Source organism: Narcine bancroftii, chromosome 2, assembly GCF_036971445.1.
Source record: "Narcine bancroftii isolate sNarBan1 chromosome 2, sNarBan1.hap1, whole genome shotgun sequence".
NCBI lineage: Eukaryota > Metazoa > Chordata > Chondrichthyes > Torpediniformes > Narcinidae > Narcine > Narcine bancroftii.
This window is the reverse complement of record NC_091470.1, coordinates 154,879,148-154,903,286: the sequence shown is the minus strand read 5'-3', so window position 1 is coordinate 154,903,286 and position 24,139 is coordinate 154,879,148. Positions and strand designations below refer to the sequence as shown.

Sequence of the window (24,139 nt, the reverse complement as noted above, 5' to 3'; positions counted from 1 at the left end):
GGGCAGTTTGGATTTGTGGACCTGAAACTCACCAGGATCCCTCAGCTCCCTGCAGACGATTTTATCCACGAGCAATGGTTGCCGAATGACTTTGGTCTTCTCCATCTTCTTCACGGGTTTGGTGATGAGGAAAATATCAGTGAACAGGAAACAGTAAACGTCCATCTGAAAGAGGAAGTGGATGTGGAATCTTCATCACCAAAAATCTTGCTGAACACGATGCAAGTCAATTCATTGACATCACTACAGCTAGGAGATTAGAAACCAACATCCCAGCCAACAAGGGTCTGTTCTCCAAGGCACCCATTCTCAATGGGGGCCACAGCACCATGAAAGTAAAAGTCTGGTTTTCTTTTCAACTCACGTAACATCAATTTTTCTTATGCAGTCCGTAGATGATAAGTACTGAAGAAACTAACGTTTGATTGCTTCACAGGGAAGAGGGCTAATAAACAGAGTAGAGACTCATTGGATGCAGAGCTAAAAAAGGCAAATGGCTGTTCAAAGGGACATAGTTCATCAGTAAACCCAAAGATTGGAAACCGAAAGGATCAGAAGTTGAGAAACCCAAGGCTGGAAATGGAGAGACAGAAAAGTTGAAACACTGAGATATCCAAAGACCAGATGGTGAAAAATCCATAGACAGGATACCAAGTAACCTTGTGATCGGAAAACAAGAAATAAAGGGACAGGACACCGAGAAACAGGAAACATGGGGCAGCACGATCAGCGTGACAGTCAGCACAATGTTACTACATCGCCAACGTCCCGGCTTGAATCCGACACTGTCTATGAGGAGTTAGTATGTTCTCCCCGTGTCTGAATGGTTTTTGGGTGGCACAGGGTCGTGGGCCGGAAGGGCCTGTTACTGTGCTGTATGACTAAATTTAAATTAAATTCAAAATTAAACAGTGAAATCTCAATGTGGCCAACAGTTATGCCTAAATCCTTCAGGCGACAGAGATATCCTTGACCCTCGGCCACTCTCCACCTAGCTCACCTTGCTGTCCTTCCCTTCTTTCATTCTCAAACTTCCCTCAAGCAGCAATTGTCTTGTTTCATCAGGCGAAGTCCCAAGCATTGGAGCCGTTAAATCCAGGCGGCAGAACTCCTTCAGAACCTAACGCAGTAAAAGTGGCTGTTAGAATGGGGTACATTCAGACCATTACTTGCAGAGAGTGATGAGGTGTCTGTGTGGTTATCATTGTATCCCTGGGGATCCTGGGCCTGCCCTTCCGTTAAGGTCAGCAACATTCACACCACAGTGATTAAGAAACCAGCTTTAAAAAGAAACAACTTTTGCTCTTTTACTCTGTTCCTCAGAATTATTTTCCAAGGAATATGTGCCCTCTTTAATCACACCTCACACTGTGCATTCAGGATTATTTGCCCACTGCAGTCATTCTAAATGCCTTATATATTGTTGGATTTGTCCTCACCATCAATTACAGCCCTCAGTTTGATGACTTTTACAAATTTTGACCCTGATTAGTTTTATAAACGACACATTTCTTTTCTTTCTTTCTTTTTCAATCTTTTTATAACACATTTCATAGAACCTTGATTAAAAGATATTTATTTGCATTTAGTGCCAAATGTATGTTGTTCCAGTAAGGCAATATAATGATGCTGTGAGCCTCCTTGGAAAAGGCACCATTTGTTTTGGTTCATTGGCCGATTTTCACAGAGAAGATTGTGAAAAAGGTGAGAAAGAAAGAGTGGAGCTGAGGTAAAAGAATAGTAATGGCACTGGGCAGCCTGTCAAACATGACGGGGATACAAATCTACCCCTCATTTCTAGGATTGATTCCTGGGCTGGTTTATTGGGAATGAAATGCCTCCCTGAGAAGATGCACTTTGAAGAACAAAAGACAGTCGACTTGCAAGTTGGGCTTCTCTGTTTTCCAGTGTTTCCCGGACATCACAAACATTGCTCCTCATACATTTTCACTGTGCACTTCCCATCTAGTGCAAGATCATCCTTTCCTCACATTTTGTCCCTCATCCCACTCACCTCAGGCTGACCCACCCTTTCTCACTCTCCTAGTGACCTCCCACCAACCCACTCAATCAATCTCCTTCACAATTCTTCCTTCTCCAGCTCTGACTCTGCCTCACTCTCAGAGGCTTTCCCATTACGCCGCACCCCCCCCCACCGTCACTTGATGTTGCTCTTTTTCCCCTTCTCACTTACCCACTCTCCCTCCCCTTTAATCAGTTGATCAATCAACCACTTCTCCATCTCCTTCACACTCTGCTCTATCTCTTCCTGTGTTCTCCAGCCACTCACTTCCCTCTGTGCTTCGCACAGCAGTCCAGTCTCTTTTTACCTTCTCCACCTCGTCTGAGCTCCCATCCACCACCTCATAGGAGTCGATGCGACAGATAATCTCTGCCAATCTCTGCTGCTCCTGACGCTGGCGCATTCGGGAATTCACGTGTGCGATAAAAGCTTCCACAGAACTAATCTGGAGATTTAAAAAATTAGGACTGAGAAGAGATCACATCAAAGCACAATCCTCAAATTTAAAAAAAAATCACAAAGATTAAAATAGTGATATAAAAGGACACTATGATCTTAAAAAAAAAATAGAAATCCCGAGACAATGAGCAAGACTGATACCTGGACCAAGAAAAGGTGTAAACTGACATTGTAAAATTGGCCTGAGTGAGAGTACAGGCCCCCATGGTGAGTGTGAATCAAGGAGGTGGATATAGATGAACAGAGGAATCATAAACTGAGCTTGTGGGTGGATTGAGAGAGGGGTGTGTGGAAAAACTGATGCACTGGGTAGTGGGGGGGGAAGAGAGAGAGAGAGAGAGAGAGAGAGAAGAAAGAGAGAGAGAGAGAGAAGGTGAGTGCGGCAGATCGAGCGTGCGCAGAATAAAAAAATGAGTGTGGACAGGAGTAAGCGTGAGTGGGAGAGTGAGTACAAGCAAAGAGAATGATCTCAGATAGAGAATGTGAATAAAGCATAAAGGTCTGCTGGTTTAGACTTTATAGTTTGCTTTATACAGCAAAGATATACAAACAATGTTTCATCTTGATGAAGAGCTCAAGTTTTACCATGATGAAGGGTTCAAGCCCTCAAATATCAGTTCTGTATCTTTACCTTTGCAGTATAAAGTACACTGTTTGACCAGCTGAGTTTTTCCAGATGTGTTTTTTTTTAAACTGAAAATGTGAGTGTGGACCGTGAGCAGAATCAGAACAGGGGCGAGTGTGGATTTGGACTGAGAAGCACAGCGGAGGCTGGTGCTTCTCCTGAGATGACAACTGCAGGTCATGGCAAAGACCAAGAGCAGGACCTTTAAGAATGACATCCACTTCATGGTGACCATATTTGTCAAAGTGAATCAAGCCCCGAGGGACTAACTGGCTTGGGTAAGAATACGATCGTGTATTGGTGACCATGAGTGATCGCCAACATGGGAAGACCATGGACTTCAGAGTAACTGTAGAGTGACTATGTCACTGACCAATAGCGAAGTGTGTGACTGGAGTTTTGACCAAGGGCTTCACTCTCATTCAATCCAAATTGATCAGAATTTTGGATATATTCTGTGTCTTTCACTGCACGACTAAATGTTAAATGCTTGGGTATTTTCTCAAGCATTTCCTTATTCCCTATTGTAATTCCTTTTACCTCTTGGAGCCTAAATATATTTTTCTTGCTCTCTTTCTACTTACTATAGGTTCTTACAAGCCTTTTATAGTTCTTTACCAATTTTCAGTTATTCGTAAAATACTCACAATTCACAGATTTATAGTTTTTTGGCAAAATTAAAATCATTTTCTTTTTACCCAAGAATTATGAAGCTTTGCCGAGGCAACATTGAAACATCTTGTGGTCTTAGTTTGACATGACATTTACATTCATAAGTGTTATGAAGTAGTTGTTTCAAGTGTTTCTATTGCTAGTTAATCACCGACTTTTTAATCTCATTTCCCCTTTTTTTTTAAAAAAAAACCCACAGTGATTGTCTCCATCATACACAAGCAAGGCCCTGGATTTGGATTTGAAGTTCCAGAATCAACTCTTCCCTTGTGGATACTTTATTAGATGGTGGCAAACAAGCCTCATCGTACGCACGATGCACAGTAGTTCTGTTCACAATTGGTTCTGTGACACATTGCTGAGGCAAATTGGTCCTTCTATTTTAGCCAACTTGAGTGATCTCATCAGTATGAAGATAAAAACGGAGGAGTCATGTGATGGAGTAGTGGCTGATAGGAGAATACCAGCCCTCTCCAGAAAAGAAGGAAAAAAGTAAAGAAAAAGCAAAGCCCCAGACACACAAACCACAACAAATAAATAAAGGTGTGGAGGAAATGGCACCAAAGAAAGAAAAGCCAAAAACAACAGGAAGAAAAGAAAGAAAGACGCCGGAAGAGAAAGGTGAAGGCCTTACCTGTATGAAGAAGCAGGGACCCGCCGTGGAAAGAGGTGCCCACTCCCTGAGGTCAGTGGAAACCCTGCAGGGTCACGACCCACTGAACACAGGATGACAAAGATGGCTCACAGAGCCAAACAGAGGTGCGCAACCGAGCATGCGCGAGGAATCGCTCATGCACGATGCGCACGGCCAAGACAAAACTGACGGGAGGGGGGACCAGCTGAGAAAGACCTGACAGCAGGGCTCCCAGCGGGAAGATATAGAAAATAACGGGAACGGGAGGTAGGAGAATGAAAAAATGAAATCAGAGACACAGCAGATGACCAGCCCAGAAGAAGAGGACCAACATCAAGACACCAGAAAAAAAAATACCCAGCAAACTGAGACAAACAGCCCAACAAGAAAGTCAGAAGAGACACAGATACAAGGAAGAGAGGTAGAGGACAGAGGAGGGAGAACATCAAGCTCTGCAACGAGAAATAGAAGATAAAGGGAATGGGCTGTACATAGATAAAAAAAATTTCAAGAATATATGGAAACATTAAAAGAATGGCAGACACGAGAATTTAATGAAATAAAAAGAAGAATAAATGGTACAGAAGAAAAAGTGAGTAGATTAGAGATGGTCATGACAGAAATAGGGAAAAGAGTAGACAAGGTGGAAGAACGAGAAACAGCTGTAGAAATGGAAGTGTACGATTTAAAAAGAAAATTGGAAGAAACTGATAAAAAAGTTAAAGAAACACAGGAGTTGTTAGCTCAGAAGATGGATATAATGGAAAACTATAATAGGAGAAACAATATAAAGATAGTGGGCCTTAAGGAAGATGAAGAAGGCAAAGATAAGAAAGAATTTATAAAAGAATGGACCCCAGGGTCCTAGGAATGCCAGAAATACAGGAAGGAATGGAAATAGAAAGGGCACACAGAACATTAGCCCCAAAACCACAGCCACAACAAAAACCAAGATCCATTCTAGTAAAATTCCTGAGATATACGACAAGAGAAAATATATTGGAGAAGGCAATGAAAAAAATGAGAGAAGACAAAAAGCCACTGGAACACTAAGGTCAAACATTTTTTTTCTACCCAGACATAAGTTTTGAGCTCATGAAGAAGAGGAAGGAGTTTAACACAACAAAATCGATCCTATGGAAGAAAGGCTATAAATTTATGTTAAGATATCTAGCGGTGCTTAAAATAGTTATCCCAGGGCATCAAAGCAGACTGTTCTCGGATCTGGAGAAAGCACAAGAATTTGCATAACACCTGCAAAACAGACAGAGAGATGAAGAGATGTAACAAAAACAAGAATGACGACAAACTTCATATAAAGAAGAAAAACAATGTATAAGTAAGAAGGGGAAGAAAGGAAGTAAAGGGGGAAAAAAAGAGGGTGAGCTTTGTTATATGTGAAGATAAAAGTCTTTTCTGGAGGGGGCTGGGTGGGGGAGAATAACAGTCACTGCGAAATCAGTTGACGCTTGCGAGCGGATTCACAATCCAAATAGAGAGGGGAGTTCTGGTTGCCCGGCAAAGGACAAGGGGCAACTCAGAGGGGGGAGGGCATTTGGGGTTAAGGGATTTTTAGATGTGGGAATAGTGGAAATATTTTATATTTTAGAAGTGTTGTCTTACAGTGCATTCAAAAAAATAAACCAGAAATGGATAAGGAGGAAAGGTGGTGATGAGGAAGCAGAAATGAGAGGTAAACAAAGTATGAAATGGCCATATTGACAATATGACTATAAATATTAACGGAATACATAACCAAATCAAAAGGAAGAGGCTGTTAAATTTACTGAAGAAAGAAAAAATTGATATAGCATTCGTGTAGGAAACACATCTAACTGAAGTGGAACACAAGAAATTAAGGAGAGACTGGGTAGGGCACGTAACGGCAGCATCATATAATTCAAAAGCCAGAGGAGTAGCTATATTAATCAATAAAAATATACCTATCAAAATAGAGGAGGAAATAATAGATCCAGCAGGGAGGTATGTAATGATAAAGTGTCAGATATATTCAGAATTTTGGAATTTGCTCAATATGTATGCACCTAATGAAGAAGTTCAAAAATTTATGCAAGATATCTTTTTGAAGATTGCAGATATGCAGGGGAATATACTGATAGGAGGGGACTTTAACCTTAATTTGGTCTCAAAGATGGATAAAACTGGAAAAAAGACTAGCAGAAAGAACAAAGTAACCAAATTTATGGTTAAATCAATGCAGGAAATGCAACTTTTGGAAATATGGAGGAGACAACACCCAAAGGAGAAGGAATACTCATATTATTCGGGTAGACATAAAACATACTTAAGGATAGACCTGTTCCTGTTGTCTGCCCACATCCAAGGGAGAGTTAGAAAAACAAAATATAAAGCTAGATTGTTATCGGATCACTCACCCCTGTTATTAGCAATAGAGCTGGAGGACATCCCACCGAGAATGTACAGATGGAGATTAAACTCCATGCAACTTAAAAGACAGGATTTTAGAGAATTCATTGAGCGACAAATTAAAATGTACTTTGAAATAAATATGGAATCAGTGAAAGATAAATTTATACTATGGGATGCAATGAAAGCATTCATCAGAGGGCAGATAATAAGTTATGTAACTAAGATGAAGAAGGACTACAATCGGGAAATAGAACAGCTGGAAAGGGAAATAGCAAATACAGAAAAAGAATTAGCACCAAGGAAAGATACAACAAAAAGAGAATTGGCGGACAAAAAAGTAAAATATGAAACACTACAAACGTACAAGGTGGAGAAGAACATAATGAAGACAAAACAGAAGTATTATGAGCTAGGAGAAAAAACGCACAAAACACTAGCTTGGCAGCTTAAGACAGAACAAACTAAAAGAATGGTATTGGCATCAAGGAAAAAGGACAAACAAATTACATATAATCCAACAGAGATCAATGAAAACTTCAAGGAATTCTACAAGAAACTATATCGAACTGAAAACTAAGGGAAAGACGACAAAATAGATGAGTTTCTAGCTAAAATTGAACTACCCAAATTGCAAGAAGAGGAGTAAAATAAATTAATAAAATCATTTGAAATAGAGGAAATACAGGATATATTAAAAAAAACTACCAAACAATAAAACGCCGGGAGAGGACAGACTCCCAATATAAAACATTTAAAGACTTATTAATTTCTCCTCTTCTGGAAGTAATGAACCAGACAGAAGAAACACAAAACATGCCAGGTTCATGCAAAACAGCAATAATTACAGTAATACCAAAGACGGGGAAAGATCCACTAACACCAGCATCGTATAGACCAATATCTCTACTTAACACAGATTATAAGATAATAGCTAAACTACTAGCAAACAGATTGGCCAACTGTGTACCAAAAATAGTAAAACTAGATCAAACTGGATTTATTAAGAAAAGACGAACAACGGACAATATCTGAAAGTGCATTAACTTAATCCATGCAGTACAAGGAAACAAGACGGCGGGTGCCTTAGACGCAGAGAAAGCCTTTGACAGAGTAGAATGGAATTATTTATTCAAAGAACTACAGAGGTTCAACCTTCCAGAGAAATATATTAATTGGATTAAAGCATTATATAAGGGACCATTGGCGAAGGCGACAGTAAATGAATACATATCAAACCAATTTAAATTAAGCAGGTCAACTAGGTAGGAATGTCCACTATCTCCCTCACTGTTCGCGTTAGCTATAGAACCACTGGCAGAACTGATAAGAACAGAAAATAAAATAAGAGGGATAAAAATAAAAGAGAAGGAATATAAAATCAGTCTATTTGCAGATGACGTCATAGTATACTTAACAGAACCAGAAATATCAATAAAAGAATTACATAAGAAATTGAAGGAATATGGAGAAGTATCGGGGTACAAGATCAACGCAAATAAAAGTGAAGCGATGCCAATGAATAATGCGGATTTCACAAAGTTTAAGAAAGAATCACCATTTAAATGGCAAACACAAGCAATCCAATACCGAGGTATTAGACTAGATAATAATCTAGGCCATCAATACAAACTAAATTATCAGCCATTAATGAAGAAATTACAAGACGACTTAGAACATTGGAAAGATTTACCACCAACACTGATAGGAAAGGTAAATTGCATTAAAATGAACATCTTCCCAAGGATACAATACCTATTTCAATCATTACCAATTCACCTAACAGAGAAATTCTTCAAGGAGCTAAAGAAAATAATAAGGAAATTCTTATGGAAAGGGGGGGAAACTGAGGATAGCGCTAGATAAATTAACAGAATGGTACAAACAAGGGGACTTACAGCTACCAAACTTTAAGAATTATTATAGAGCCGCACAATTAAGATACCTATCAGATTTTTATCAAACAAGGGAAAAAACAGATTGGACCAGATTAGAGCTAGATAAAATAGGGGAGAAGGTACCTGAACATATACTATATAAGTGGGATGAAAAGCTGGTGCAACATAGGAATTCACCAGTACTGCACCATCTGCTCAACATTTGGAAGAAGATTCATGTAGAAAGGAATAAAACAAATTATCAACTACCAAAATTAATATTGATGCAAATCCAACTAATCCCTTTCACAATAGATAACCTTTCCTTTAGAGAATGGGAGAGAAAAGGGATCAAAAGAATAGAAAATTGTTTTTCGGGAAATAAATTATTATCTTTTGAACAAATGAAGTACAAATATGATATAACTCACGGTACAATGTTTGCATACCACCAACTGAAAACCTACTTGGACAAATTGGGAAGCAGGCTGAGGTTACCAGAAGGAAGCAATTTTGAATATGTGATTATAGACACAATGATAATTAAAAGATTTATAACAAACATGTACATCAAACTGCAAGAGAAAGAAAACGAGGAAACAAGTTGTAAACCCAAACAAAAATGGGAACAAGATCTAAACATAAAGATAAAGAATGAAACATGGGAAAAGCTATGCTCCGGAACTAAGAGAAATACAATAAACACGAGGTGACGCATGATACAATATAATTGGTTACACTAGCTATACACCATGCCCCAAAAGTTAAATAAATGGGACCGAACAGTATCAGACAGATGTTTTCGCTGTAAGAAGGAAACGGGAACAACAGTACATGCAATTTGGGCATGTGAGAAAGTGGAAAAGTTTTGGGAAGATCTAAATCAGGTATTAAATAAAATCACAAAAAGCAACATACAGTGATCTTTCTTCTAAGTAATATAAGTAAAGAACTTGGACTCGATTTGGATGGAGCACAAAAAAGATTTATTATGATAGCCCTAGCTGTAGCAAAAAAATGTATTATGTCAACCTAGAAATCAGAAGATAGCCTGAGAATACAACAATGGTACATAGAAATGAATAAATGTATTCCATTGGAAAAAATAACATACAAGAAATAACATCACAGTATTCAAACAAATTTGGGAACTGTACATGGAACACAACAGAGAAGTCCTACCGCGGACCTCCACCATCTAAAATGACAGAAGGAGAAGAAGACGAAATGAACTGACCCAGTATGTAAAAGTAGATGACACAAATTTCTTGTTTATTTTCGTTGTGTGATGACATTGTTTAATGTATCATATATGTTGAATGTTGAGTGGGTGGGGAGGGGGGTTGAAGGAGGGAGGGAAGGGAGGGGGGAAAAGGGGAGAAAATGACTCACTGTATATATTCAAGAGGGAAATGTTTGTGTGCATTTTGGTCAGTATGGTTCATAATGTGAAAAATAAAAATAAAGTATGAAGATAAAAACTTTCTTCTGCTCCTAATTTTTTTCATTAATTCTGCACCCATGTAACTGCTGCCGGTAAGGGAGGGAGGCAGAATCCCACCAAATTTTTCTGCCTCTTCTATATCATTCAGTTCCTCCAAGGCAAAACAACAAGGTTACTACTCATTGATGTGGTGATGTTATTATTGATTATTAGGACTATTTCTCACTCCACTGCCCCCACTTTTCACTCTTTGCCCTTACTATGGAATGTTTAGCTTCAACCTTGGTCACTTTGTAGCAAAGTCCCTCCAATGAATTGTAAGTCAAACTCACTTATCTCTATTTGTGCCAACAATACACCTGACTTAAATAAATACATCTGCACCAACAAAGGCATTTTAATTTTAATCCTTAACTATTTTTCATAGTTTTGATCTTATTTACTGGGGTGTTATCACCTTAAACACAATACACCTTTTCATTATCCAATTAACTGTTTCACAATACAAGCCTGTCTATTCTCTCTGAGATTATAATTTAATCCTCACTCTATATTCATTTCTTTTTAAGTAGTCCTTTGGAGGAATGACTTGTTTCGTTCAAGTTTCTGGATTGACCTGTCCAATGTTGGAACTGTGGAGACTTTCGTAAATGATGCAAGATGTGCCTTATGAGCTGGGTGTGGGTAATTTGTGAGCTAATGCACCTCATTTATCTTTATGCTGGGTTTCTACATGCTTCTGATACATGGATTCAAGGTTTTCAAAAGTCCTCTCCACTTTTTGAACTGTCTTTGACTGGGGATTCCCAAAATCAGTGGAAATGCTACATGTTTTCAAGGAGGTTTTGAACGTATTCCTGAAAATTTTACTTTGGGCACTTGGTAATCTCTTCCTACGACAGAGATTGGAACAGAGGGGGTTTTTCTTGTGTCTGTGTTGGCCCTCTGAATGATGTGGCCAGCTCAGTAGAGGTCACAACAGAATTATGGCTTCTATGCCAAGGAATTTAGCCTGGGAGAGAACACGGACAATAGTCACCAGTAAATTTGGTGGATTTTGTTGAAATAACTTCAGTGATTTCTTTTCAGCATTTCGAGGAAGTGCAGGAGAAACCCAAGAGAAGCCCCAATCATCTAATGTATCAGGGTACTGGGTGCAACCTGATAAGTGGTACATCCCAACACATCAGCTTTGTCTATTTCAATAATAACTATGTCATGAACCAATGTTTGAAATGAGAACCATGATCTGGAGCATAACTGAGTCCATGTCAAGACTCGAGCGCGAAACCAAACTGATCAAAGTGTATGTACCATTTTGTATCAATCTTTATTGCATTGTATTCTTAGATGAATGATTAATTATTTGTATTTGATGCAAATGAAAAACAAAATTTTCAAAAAAAGTGTACGTACCATGCAAACAATGGCCTCCCGGGCAAGGATATCGTCGGTTTTCTTCAGGATAGATTTGAGGAGCAGTGGATATTTGGTGAGCCGCTGATGTGGTTTCACCAGCATATCACTGAGCTTCAGGCGGTTGCACTGTTTGTGTGTCTCTGCCCACTGTTAATAGACACACATAGCAATTATCCATTTCCCCCAAACTCTGTCCCTCTCCGTCTTGTCACTCATTCTTTTATTAATTTTCCTCTCTTTTTCCTTTCTGTACCTTCTAACGCTACAAAGCTCCAGCCAAAGGAACTCCATGGAAGTCCTTCCTGACTGTGACCACAGACCATTCCTGGAAACCTCAGGATCCAGGTGATCCTATGATCTTCCTAGTAGGCACATGTTGCTGCAAATTTGAGTGCCCACGTTTTTGGTTCCTCTACATCAGGACAGAGTCATGACCCGAAATGTCAACCATCTCTTTGCCTCCACAAATATTGTGACAGTTTGTTTTATGCTCCAGGTTCCAGAATCTGCAGGCTCTCATTTCTCCAAGATATTAAAGGTAAATGGGAAGGAGAAAGATCGAGACAGCACCATGTGGGATTCTACAGAGTGGAGAGCGGGATTACACAGGCCAAGTTTGCAATTAAACTGAGGAAAGCTCCACTATGGAAATAAGGAACCAAAAACAGATCCGTTTTGGTGGACACCCTCATTTTCAGGTTTAACCCTTAGGACACCAGCCATTTTTAACCTTTCATGATGTATTCCCCGGACTGAGTCCATGGGTAAACTACAGTACGAACACCAGTATGTGCAAGTGTATAAAACCAGTCCCAGAAAACGGGGACTCAGAGTATATGTGCTTGTTGGTATTCCCCGAAAACAGGGACATGGAGTCAAAAGGGTTAAGACAACTCAAGACAAGATATGGTACTAAGTTGTGTGACCACTCTTTCTGTGCAGGACAGTTCTCACCTACAAAAATCCCCATTGAAAGATGTAGTTTAATAGGAGAGGCAGAGGACATTGGACCATAGGAACTATCATCCACTTTCCCACAGCCCAGGCTCAGTTAGTTCTGAATGTGTGTCCCTTCAGGGTGGCTCAGTCAGTGTGGAAGATAGCACAAGCATGGTAAAACACAAGAGTCTGTAAAAATACAAAGCTGGAGAAACTCATCAGGTCAAACAGTGATTTATACAGCAAAGATAAAGATACATAACTAATGTTTCTGGCTTGAGCTCTTCATCAAGGTATGACAAAAGGTAGGCAGGCGCTCGACGTATCTTTGCTCAATAAAGTACACTTTTGACCTGCTGAGTTTATCCAGCATCATGCTTTTACTGTCTATAAGGAGTTTGTGCATTCTCGCCATATCTGTGTAGGTTTCCTCCCATCTTGAAAACATATGGGGTTGTAGGTTAATTGGCCCAGGTCTCAATAGCCGGAATCAGCTTCTACCATGTTGTAAATAAATTAAAATAAAACTGTCTATGTGATCCTGTACCAGGATGATCAATCAGTACAAGTAATCTTAGAGGTTCTCCCCCCCACCAACTCCCCAACCTTACCCACCCCTGTTTTCTAACAGAGCCATGCCATGGTACAAAGTGATAGCTCACTTGCCTTAAATACTACAGTTGATAGATTTTAAGGAAAATATTGTCTTTCTTCATGGAACATACAGACCAGGTCAGCACATTGATAGGGTAGCCCCATACAGGTATCATGTGGACATGATACCCTCCCATAAATCACTAAATGATGGTGTATATGTCCCGTGGGAAAGGTGGCCACTACATTAAGAGCCACACGACAACTGTGTGAGAACTACAATACAGATTAGCAATGCGTGTCCAACTCAGCTGCCCTCACAGTCACTATGTTGCATAACTGAACATTTCCGTACCCTGCACAATTTGCAAGCCCAATTTGTCCAACGGAATAGAGAGTGAAACTGACCGTTACGTAGATCCTGAAGAGATCATTATCACGGAGATGGCTTCTCATGTACTCCATACAGCCCTCCTCCTCCATGCAGTACTGAATATATGGCTTAAAATGCTCACCAAACTGTGAAGAATGTCAAGAAATACAGGAAGTTAATACATGGCTGAGGCCAACAACTCTTAAGTTTTGAGATTGGGCAGATCATGAACTAAAAATCAGAGATTTGAGCAACTGAAATCGATTTCAGACTAGCTCCTCATAACAGAGCTGATCACAAATCTCAAGTCTAGAGCTGACAACTGTCATTTGGTAAAGTGACAATCTCACATCCCCGGGCCTTTGCATTTGGCTCCACAGACATGGGCCTTCACAATTCTGGAAACCACATCAGCTTTTCCCCTTATTATGGACTTCTCTGGTTGGCTCTACATTGGCATTCCAGAACTCCATGTTCCAGAATTATCTGTGCAACCAGACGAGCAGTTCCAACAGTGGTACTACCCAACAATGTGAAAATACCCCATATCAAATCCTATCAAACTCATTTTACCCAATCAGTCTCCTCCCAATCAGGAACAAAGTGGTGGGAGCTGTCATCAACAGGGAAATGACTCACAAAGATCAAATTTATTGTCAGAGTACATACATGGCATCACACACAACCCTGAGGTTCTTTTATCCTGCGCGTCAGGCAGAATTTCCTCTTATCAATGGTACAAAAAAAAATCTGTCCGCAAGAAACTACAAGTATACAAAAGTGAGAAATACAAAGAAAAAAAATTGTGCACAAATTGACGGTAATGCAGAAATATTCAATAATAAATAATGTGCAAATAAGTCCTTAAATGAGTTTCTGACTGAGTTTGTTGTTGAGGAGTCCATTGACTTGGTAGTAGGAGTCTTGTGGCACCTATACCTCTTTTCTGATGGCAACAGCGAGAACAGAGCATGTGCTGGGTGGTGTGGATCCTTGATGATTGCTGATGCCCTCCGTGGGCAGCGTTCTAATGATCAGTTTGGATTTTTACCAGGACTACTCTGCTCCAGATCTCATCACTGCCTAGGCCCAGACACGAATCAAAGAGCTGAATTCCAGAGGTGAGATTGAAGTGACTGCCCTTGACAATAAGGCAACACTTAACTCATTGTGACATGAAGGTACCCTGGTAAAACTGGTCAATGAGCAAAGGAAGTACACTCCAATGTTTGGACTTTTACTTGCTTAAACAAAGATAGACGTGGCTACTGGACATCAATCATCCCAGCCCCAAGCCATTGAAGTAGATGTTCCTCAAGGCAGTGCCCTTGTCCACGTGTTGGTTAGCGGAATACTGTTACAGTGCCAGCAATTGGGACTGGGGTTCGATCCTGTGCTGTCTGTAAGGAGCTTGTACATTCTCCCAGTGTCTGAGTGGGCTTTAACCGGGGTCTTGTGCTTCAAAAAGTACCAGGGGTTGTAGGTCAATTGGGTAGCACCAGCACATGGGCCAAAAGGGCTTGTTACAGTATTGTATATTTGCCATCTAAAACCTTCAGCCGGTTTATCAGTGACCATCCATCATTGGGTTAGAAGTGGGAATGTTTGCTAATGTGTGCACCGTGTATAATTCTATTCACAGTTCATCATCAAAAGAAGCCACCCACTCCTTTTAAATTAGACATTCAGCACGGTAACAGGACACCTCTGGCCCATGGGCCCAAGCCACAAATATACCAGTCAATCCCTGTACGAGAAAACCAGAGCACCAACTCATGCAGACATGGGGAGGACATGAACACTCCTTACAGATAGTGCCAGATTGGAAACTGGGTTGATCACACTGTAATAGTGCTTTGCTAACCAGTCCACTTACTCACGCTCACCATTGACCAAAAATTCAACTGAACTGCCACCTGAATACCACGGGTGCAAGAGCAAGTCAAAGGCTGGGCATCCTCTGGCAAGTGACTCACTTCCTAACACTTAAGCTCTCGCACCATGTACAAGGCACGTCAGAAGTTTGAGTGAGCTCTCCACTTATCTCGATGAGTGCAGCACCAACAATCCTTAAAAATGCTTGATACCACCCAGGCCAAAGAGGTCTGTTTCCTGGTGCCCCATCAACCAACCACTCTAACCATTCCTGCACTCTGCTGCTGGAGCACAGTGCCAATACAGTGCCAGCTCAGGCTGCTTTGACAGCATCTACCAAATCTGCAACTTCTTTTACTCAGAAGCACAAGGGCAACAGGTACATGGGAACACCAATAAATGCAGGTCCCTCTCTCCCTCCAAGTTAAAGAGTGTCGTGGTTTGGAAATATATCTTCGGTCTTTCATTGTCAGAGTCCAAATCCTAGCCGCAGGATCTCCCTACCAACAACCTGTGGGAGTTTCAGAAGGTTGCTCACCAGTACCTTCTCAAGGAAAGTTAAAGATGGGTAATAAATCCTGGTCTTTGTAAGTGCCCAGACTCAGAAAATGAATAAATTAAAACTGGAATAGAGTCCAGTGCTGTCACCTTGTAGTTGGTGCATTGCTTTTAGTTAACCAAGAAAGTATGCAGAAGTTATGATTGTAACTTATACAAAAATTCTGGACAAACTCAGAAAGTAATACAGCATTCTTCATACAGCCATGCCCCAACATACGTCCAAGTTCTGAACAACCAGTCCGATCTTGAAATGGACACAAGTCAGACATATGTTAGCTATCAGTCCCCGCACTGATCCCACTGCCCCGCGCTCTCCCGACAGCCTATCAGTCCCCACACTGATCCCACAGCCCCGTGCTCTCCCAACAGCCTATCAGTCCCCATACTGATCCCACTGCCCCACGCTCTCCCGACAGCCTATCAGTCCCCACACTGATCCCACTGCCCCGTGCTCTCCCGACAACCTATCTGTCCCCACACTGATCCTACAGCCCCGCGCTCTCCCGACAGCCGGCTGAACCTGTACAGGATTCTTTTATCCTGAAGATTGAGAGAGATGCTTTGACATACACAATGCTGGGATATTGTCTGATGGTCACTATTGTACGTACAGATCCGTTAGCACTGGTGGACGCAACCAAGTGTCATTTTAATATTTACATTTTTTCTTTTTAAAAAAAATTATAGTTTTTTTTTCAGCGCATGTACAGTCATAAGTCACATAGGTCATAAGTAGGGGAGAGGCTGCATAAAGATACATAACCAATGTTTCAGGCCTAGGTCCTTCATCCAAGGTACAAACTAAAAGCAGGCAGGTGCCTAAATAAAATGATGTGGGGAGGCCCACAGGCAAGAGGTCAGCAGATACGGGTAGGAGGGAACATGAGATGAAAGCTGAGGAATTATAGTGGGAGGGGATTGCTTTGAACGGAGAAACGGGTGGCGATCTGAAGGAAAGGAGACAGAAGAGAAAGAGAGGGAGATAGAGGAGTGGTCTCAGGGAAACCGGAGAAGCTGAGTTATTGTCATCTGGTTGGAGTGCCCAGACAGAATACAAGGTGTTGCTCCTCCAGATGCAGGTGGCCTTGGTTTGGAAGGGTGCCTTTGCCTTGGTCCCCCATGCTGTGGAATGGAAAGCAAGGAGTGACATTTAGCCTAAGAAACGGGGAGAGTTCAAGAGGCGCTGGGTAAAGCCACATTCTGTCCCATCAATGCCTGGCTGTTAGCGATTCCACCTGACTACCTGCCCATCACTCACCTTCTTGAATCCTTTCTGGAAGTGAATGGGATTGAGGAGTGTTTTGTCCTCCCGGGCCTTTTGCAACACTGGAGCCATCACGTCTCGCCACAAAACCTGGTGCAGCTGGATAATCTCCTGCACGTTACAGAACAGTTTCTTCGGCTCCACCTGCAGAACATCATGACAAAAGTTATTCCTTCATTTTCCACCCATGGAATGCACACAGAACAATGTGTACAGGTAAATTCCAAACTGTAGCGGTCCAAGCGACCGCATGGCTAGATGGGCCAAATCACCGCCCCAGTCCTCCGACACAAGATGGAGCGGGCTCCCCTTCTGAGAGAAGCCCGCGTCTGGTGACACGCTGCTTCCGCATTGCGTGCTGCCAGACGGGGAGTGATGCAACTCCCTCAGGCCAGCATGCCCCTCACAGGAAGTGGGGCAGACTCCTCGAGAAGTGCGAGGAACTCAAAATAAAGTTTCAGTTTTCTGGTTCACCTTGTGCTGTGTAGACGGCTCTCATTTCGGTAGCACTGCCATTAACAGACGTTACAAAACCGCCTGTACCGACACAAGGCAACAATATAGAGGCTTAAAAATACCTGAGCCTGTGTGATCAAATGTCAGTGTCTACGTACAAACACCAAAGGCAACATACAAAGACCTTTGGTTGTATATGTTGGCTTTGGTGTTTGTATGAGTATAAACTCTTGTAGGTCTCCTTATTCCTCAGGCATCTTCACATTTACATGTTGCTAATGGAGTTCTAGTTATTTGACATTTTTCATTGAAGATGAAATGCTTAAACTCACCTCAGTCAACAAACCCGATTCTTGAAGGTTCACCAGACAACATAGGAAGAGCTAAAAAAAAAAAGAAAATAAATACACTGGTGTAATAGCAAGCCTGATTCTTTAAGAGTGCATTTATCTGTAACATCTACACGTCCATGCCATTTTTTGGTGAGCTTGTGTTTCCAGGAGTGAATTCCTGGAGCCCGTTCTGAAGCATAGTTCAACCTACTGTAGAGATCATCCCCAAATCAAAGCATCACAATGAAAGTGAAGGGAAGCCAGGTAATCCTAGTACGAGTTGACCGTTTCAGAAGAGGAAGGGTCCCGAACCTCACTGGAGGTCAGAACCTCTCGACAGGAGGGGACTTGTAGGCCACTGATGTTAGCCTCAATTGTAAACAGATGGTTCACCTGCACAAACAATTTGTTGGCATGAGTAAAGCGGAGACAACATTGGAGAGTCAGAAACATGTCAACCATATTTACACAGGGAGAAAGCTCAGACAAAACCTGAGACCGAGCAGAAAGGTGGTACAATTAGCTATTATAGTATCAGCTTCCCAGGCTTGAATCCAGAACTGTCGGTATGGAGTGCCAGCATGGGTTTTCCCCAGTTTCCTCCCACCCTCCAAAGCATACAGGGTTGTAGGTTAATTTAGGTGTAATTGGCCAGAATCTGCTTAAATTTAGACATACAGAATGGTAACAGGCCAATTTGGCCCCACATGTCCATCCCGTCCAATTTATTTACACCCTGGTAGATTTTTGAAGGGTCGGAGTCCCTGGAGAAAGCCCACACAGACACGGGGAGAACAAACTCCTTACACAGACAACGCGGGTTTCGAACCCAGCTCTGATCCAGTTCACTGGCGCTGTAAAGGCGTTGTGCTAACCATTCCCCCCCTCTACTATGCTGTAAATAAAACTTACATAAAAAAATTAAATTCTTTGCATCACCAAAGACCTGTGGAGTGTACAACACTACCAGTGTGAGGTGATGGACTGAGGACGGGTTAAACTTACATCCGTTATGACCCGCAGCTTCCTAATGTAGGCGGCTTCTGTATTCAGTAGCTCCCAGAGGGCCTCCTGTTGATGGCACTGCTTACGGGTGAGCTTCTGTGGAAGAGACACACAGCATTATGATGAGGTGATCACTCCATGCAGTTCCATCGACAGATACCTTTCACAACAGGCAGCCCAGCAGAAACATCCAGTGAACTGGACTCCTCCTATAAATATCCTGGTGAAATAACATATCCCAATAGTGCCCGCATACCAAGTCTTCCTTCCACACCTTTTGTTACCTCATATCCACAAATACACACTCCCATCAATAAAGTACCTGACTTTACCCAGCCCCTTTCCCAAATCTCTTCCATTAGAACCCGAGCCCTGCATCCCTTCCTAAACACTTCACATTTAGGCACTCAGCAATACTCTGCCCTCATGTAAAGCATTTTGGATTTTGTCTGGTCAGCAACTGGTAATAATCACTGTTGTTGGCACTTTTAATCCATCTTTCGATTCTTTATTTGTCTCATTACCACTTCCTCCTTTGCACTGGTCCCTCTTTTTCATCTAATTATTCCTATCCTTTTTTTTTTCTCTCTTTCCCACCCTGACTTGTTGGCTTGTTTAACAACACTTGTTTTAAACCTTATAGATCACAAAAAAATTTCCAAGTCGAATTAATAAAGAACGGTGGCAGTGCCGGAGGTACTGTAATGGCAGCTCTGCCAGAGGTGCGGACCCATGGAAGGGGGGACACAGCGCTCTCCCTCCTCCACCCTCCCCCCCTCCCACCCGAAGTCCAACCACCCAGTCTGACTGCCATCAGCTCCGTACAGGCTTTAAACAGCCTGTTAAAGGAGCCAGCAATGGTTTATTTTAAAATCTTGTGACCGCAGGGTCTGGGTCCAAGATGGCAGCGCCTGTGTTCGGCAGCAGCCATGACGGTTGCAGATGCTGGGGAAGCAGAAGACTGGCATGTGGCACCATTGTTCCTTCTACACTGTGCGCACAAAGGAAACTGAAATGTGCACAAAAGGTCAGTCACCTAAAATAACATTGTAACGAGTGGAACAACAAACTGAACAAAGTAGTTCAAAGTATAGAATAAAATCTTAACTAAATACGTCAAAGGACTTGCACCAGGCTGTGTACTGCTGCAGACTGGCTCGAGACTGGCTGATACCAGTATCGGAAACCCGGATGCGAGAGGGTGCTGAAGGCTTCCTGATCATGTTGGAGGTTTGAATCTGGAGCTTGGGTAGCCGAAGGTTTTACTGGAGGCTGTGGAGATGTGGGAGGAAAATCAACAGACACTCAGCAACTCTGGGGGAACTCTCTCTTGCTTCTCTTTCTCTGACTACAAGGGGCTCTGGGGAATTTCTGCTGATGGCGAATCTTTGCCTTGCATTAAAAGGAACTTTCTGTTCCATTACATGACAATAAAAGAATCTTGAAAACCTGAAAGTTCAACTCATCTCTCTGTGCTCCTTGCTGAATCTGCTGTACATTTCCAGAATGTTTCCCTCATCTCCTTTTTCTTGCAATTAATACACAATAGAATAAAATGGTGCTACTGGGAGAAGGGCAGAAATGCCTGTAATATTAGGAAAGGGTGTAGACAGCACCAGGCAACCAGATTATTATGAGTCTCATTCACAACAGTATTTTGCTTTGTAATAGGGTTACGAGGTCCATTCCCCAACGAGAGTGTGAACAAGCACCCCTGCGAGAGTCCGGTTTAGTGGAGCCTATCCCGGCATCCCTTTCCCCAGAGTGACAGTAAATGCCAGTGGGATGCATTGACCGTGGGTGTGAAGGGAGGATTCAGTGATTGGGAATAGAATAGGTAGGAGAGAATGGGGAAGCGGAAGTTGTGAGGTGAGTAGTGGAACCTCTATACAAGGAATAGGGTAAGCACATTGTAAAAGAAGAGGATTAATAAAGAAGTTTGTGTGTTGGTTGGGAGGTTACCGTCACAGAGCTCTGCATAGTGTTGTCTCACCAGCATCATTCACCTCGTGACTCAAGGAAAGGAGGAATCGAAGAGTGATGAAATTCATTGGTTTTAGTCAAAGTTATCAGACTTTGAATATGCAAGGTGTTGGGCACTAACAAAGACTCCGAGGATTGATAGGCTTTATTGTACATAGCTGGCCCGGATCCAAGCTATGGGAAGTGCAGGGAAGGGAGAGGTGGCTCGACCTTTATGGCCTGGGTCACAGGGGAGAGTGTCACCAGGGGGCGGGCCAGCCTGAGCCTTTACCGGCCAATGACTATATATAATCTATATCAATACACGAGGTCAAGTAGAATTAATTTTATAAATGGGATCGTCCGGTGCTAAATGGAAATGAAAATGCTGGTAATAGCACAAAGTAAACTTTCAATTCAAAGTCTAAAATAAAAATTAAAAAAGTTTGGCCTTAGTAAGTCGGATTGCTGTTTTCGTTGTGACCAGACGGCTAATACTTTTTTGTACACTATCTGGCTTTGTGATCGATTGCAACAGTTTTGGAAAGGTATTCAATCTAAACTTAATAGTTTATATAATATCTGTCTTGTATTAGATCCTGATATATTTTTATTAGGGAATATGCAATCACTAATTGATTTAGGTTTAAAGGATTATCAAATTTCCTTTATCTATTTAGCTTTAGCTGTGGCCAAGAAATGTATAGCTCTTACTTGGAAAGACAGAAATATTTTAACTTTAGATAGGTGGCATTTGGAGATGAAATCCTGTTTGACCATGGAAAGGAAATCTTTTTCAATTCAGGATAGGACGTCTTTTTATAGGTTGAAGTGGACTCCGTTTGCTAAATATATGCATTTAAGTTTGCTTTAAATATGTTTTTAAGTTTGATATTTTAGTATTGATAATTTTTTTTGTTAGTATCTTTACTTGTTATGTTTTATCTTTTTTTTGTAAGTGGGTTTTTTTTTCTTATATATAATATTGTTTACTTTATTAACTCTTCACTCTTTATTTTGGAAGGGGTTAGACTAATTTTAAGTTAGGTTATTAATGTTGTATAATAATTATTGGGGGGGCGTTAGTTTATTTAGTTTACCGATGTGGTACTGTAATTTTATTATCTTACTTTTATTCTTTTTAAATGTAATCTTCTATTTTATTCATGTTATAAAATCTTAAATAAAGTTTTTTTAAAAAAAAGTCTAAAATAAACGGGCATTAGAAATAACTGCAGTGAGATGAAGAACTTTATTCTGATTATTTTCAGTAGTGGCGTCATCAACCATTGCAGTACAGAATAAATGCATATTCAAATGCATAATCACTCATCTTACCTTAAAAGGTTATTACATTGGTAGAATAGTAAACATTTGGCAGGATTTATGTACTTATTTCTTGCACGTTTACCACAGGCTCTGCTTGAAAGTTGGGAGACAGTATCTATCCCTAACATCCCTGTTTTAGACTGATTTCTTTTTGCAAACTGCATCTCATGATCTCTAACAGAAAGCTAATTTTTCTATGTGTGTATGAAGTGGAAGTCAAAAAAAAAGCATCAGCCCGGTTGAATTTTCCTCTGATATGCAGAAAGGTTAGCTATTGGCAGGAACATTCAGAGTGGGGGCCAAGGAGTCTGCACTTGATTTAGAGTTTGAACAGAAAGCTTCCCAGGATGCATAGCTATGGTGTAGTCAGATCCAGTCAGTGGGTTTACCTCAGGAGCCTCGATGATCTCCTGCCAGGATCCCTCAAGGTAAAGGCTGGTTTCCTCTTCCTCCCAGGAGTCCTGGTCGAATCGTAGCTGAGCCGGCACCTTTGGCAATCCAAACAAACTGTATGTATGAAGCTTACTCTGTAGTTGGTCCATTTTATCCATTTCCTGCAGAAAGACACAGACAGGATGAACTTTTATACCTGCCAGGGCTCCTTTGCTCCTCTCTTCGTGTCTGAAGTAACGGATGCATTTAGAATTAATGTCTGTCCTTAGTCATTCACCATGGCTCTTCAAAGCTGAATCAGAATGTTTCTGAATCAGGCATCATTAACAGCATTTGGGGATAACTTGACAGTGACAAGGAAAAGAAATTCTAGCTGATTCATGAGTGATTGGGAATGAACAAGCACTAGAATCTCCCTCTTGTTTAAAATGCAGTTCACAATCTTCCAAGCCAGCTGCTTGTTAATTTATACCCATTTATCAGAAGTTTGCTGTGTTTGCTTTGCATCTCCACTGAGGGCAGCTAAACCTCGTAAAACAAGTCAGCTACAGCCCCGGGTCCAGGTTGGCTACAGGAGGACTTTAAGTGGATAAACTGATCTGAGTCACACCCTTTTGGAGAGCTTGCTGCCTAGGATTATTCTGCTGTCCACAGTTCCCCTGCAATGGACATTGTGCCCGAGATGAGATTCCAGATATCGATTCTAAAACACAAATGTGAATTTCAAACAGCTCTGACTCCCTGGGGGTGGGACTAGCTGTTTCAGCACATAGCTCATCCACCTTAATATCTCCTCTCCCAGTCTTGCTTTCTGGCATTTGGTAACATTCCTGAATTCTAAGCAAGACCTAATGTCCTCAAATTGGCTATTTCCAAACAACTGCTCTTTCTTCATTTGTCTCCCGAATGACTCATTCTCAGCAGATCCTCACTCTTCTTTACTGACGCCACATACAGAGACAATTCTATACCAAGGAGTAGCAACAATGTGTTCAGAACTTACCCGTCCAAAGGATCCTGTACTGGTACCAGAGCTGAACAGCCCGCTGAAACGACTGGCCGCTCGGTTCTTCCAGCTCTCTGTGCCACTGCTGGGCAAAGACGAGCTGAGTGGGGCAAGGGAATCGGAACTTGGGATGGTGGAATCTCCAAGAAATTCCATCATGTTCTTCCTTCGTCTCCCCATTGCCTGCAAAAATGTACAACGGGCTAAATGAACGAGGGTCCACACATGACAAACTAAAACTAAACAAAAGGGGAGAGGAGAGAAAGGGAAAGGGTGCCAGAGAGAGATTGGTCAGATGCAGCACCCAGTTGAAGGAAGCACACTGGTCAATCTGAAGAAGTCATCCCTATTACAGCGACTCCAGCCCATGAACACTCAAATGTCAAGCTTTCTGAGAATCAGGGAAAGATTTTGATCTACTCCAAGATTTGGCCTGCAGTGCCACAAAACTCAGGTCTAGGTTGGACAGGGCTCCCTGATGTCTGAGAATTGGAACCCCAGGTTCCAAT

At 41.6% G+C, this 24,139-nt stretch overlaps 1 protein-coding gene across 5 annotated transcripts in view; it reads right to left on the bottom strand.

Annotated features, from left to right (window-relative positions):
- Positions 1-24,139, bottom strand: part of LOC138754425 (pleckstrin homology domain-containing family G member 5-like) — a 116,311-nt gene that overhangs the window by 9,667 nt on the left and 82,505 nt on the right. For 4 of the 5 annotated variants that reach the window (XM_069918688.1, XM_069918684.1, XM_069918685.1 and 1 more), the window contains exons 8-17: positions 23,628-23,813; positions 22,621-22,785; positions 18,941-19,036; positions 17,936-17,986; positions 17,142-17,291; positions 13,483-13,593; positions 11,539-11,688; positions 2,331-2,468; positions 1,001-1,120; positions 33-165 (exon numbers count right to left, since the gene is read on the bottom strand). In XM_069918688.1, coding sequence (XP_069774789.1) covers positions 33-165; positions 1,001-1,120; positions 2,331-2,468; positions 11,539-11,688; positions 13,483-13,593; positions 17,142-17,291; positions 17,936-17,986; positions 18,941-19,036; positions 22,621-22,785; positions 23,628-23,813 — 1,300 coding nt within the window. The remainder of the gene's footprint in view (positions 1-32; positions 166-1,000; positions 1,121-2,330; positions 2,469-11,538; positions 11,689-13,482; positions 13,594-17,141; positions 17,292-17,935; positions 17,987-18,940; positions 19,037-22,620; positions 22,786-23,627; positions 23,814-24,139) is intronic. The other variant, XM_069918687.1, reaches the window with a different exon arrangement.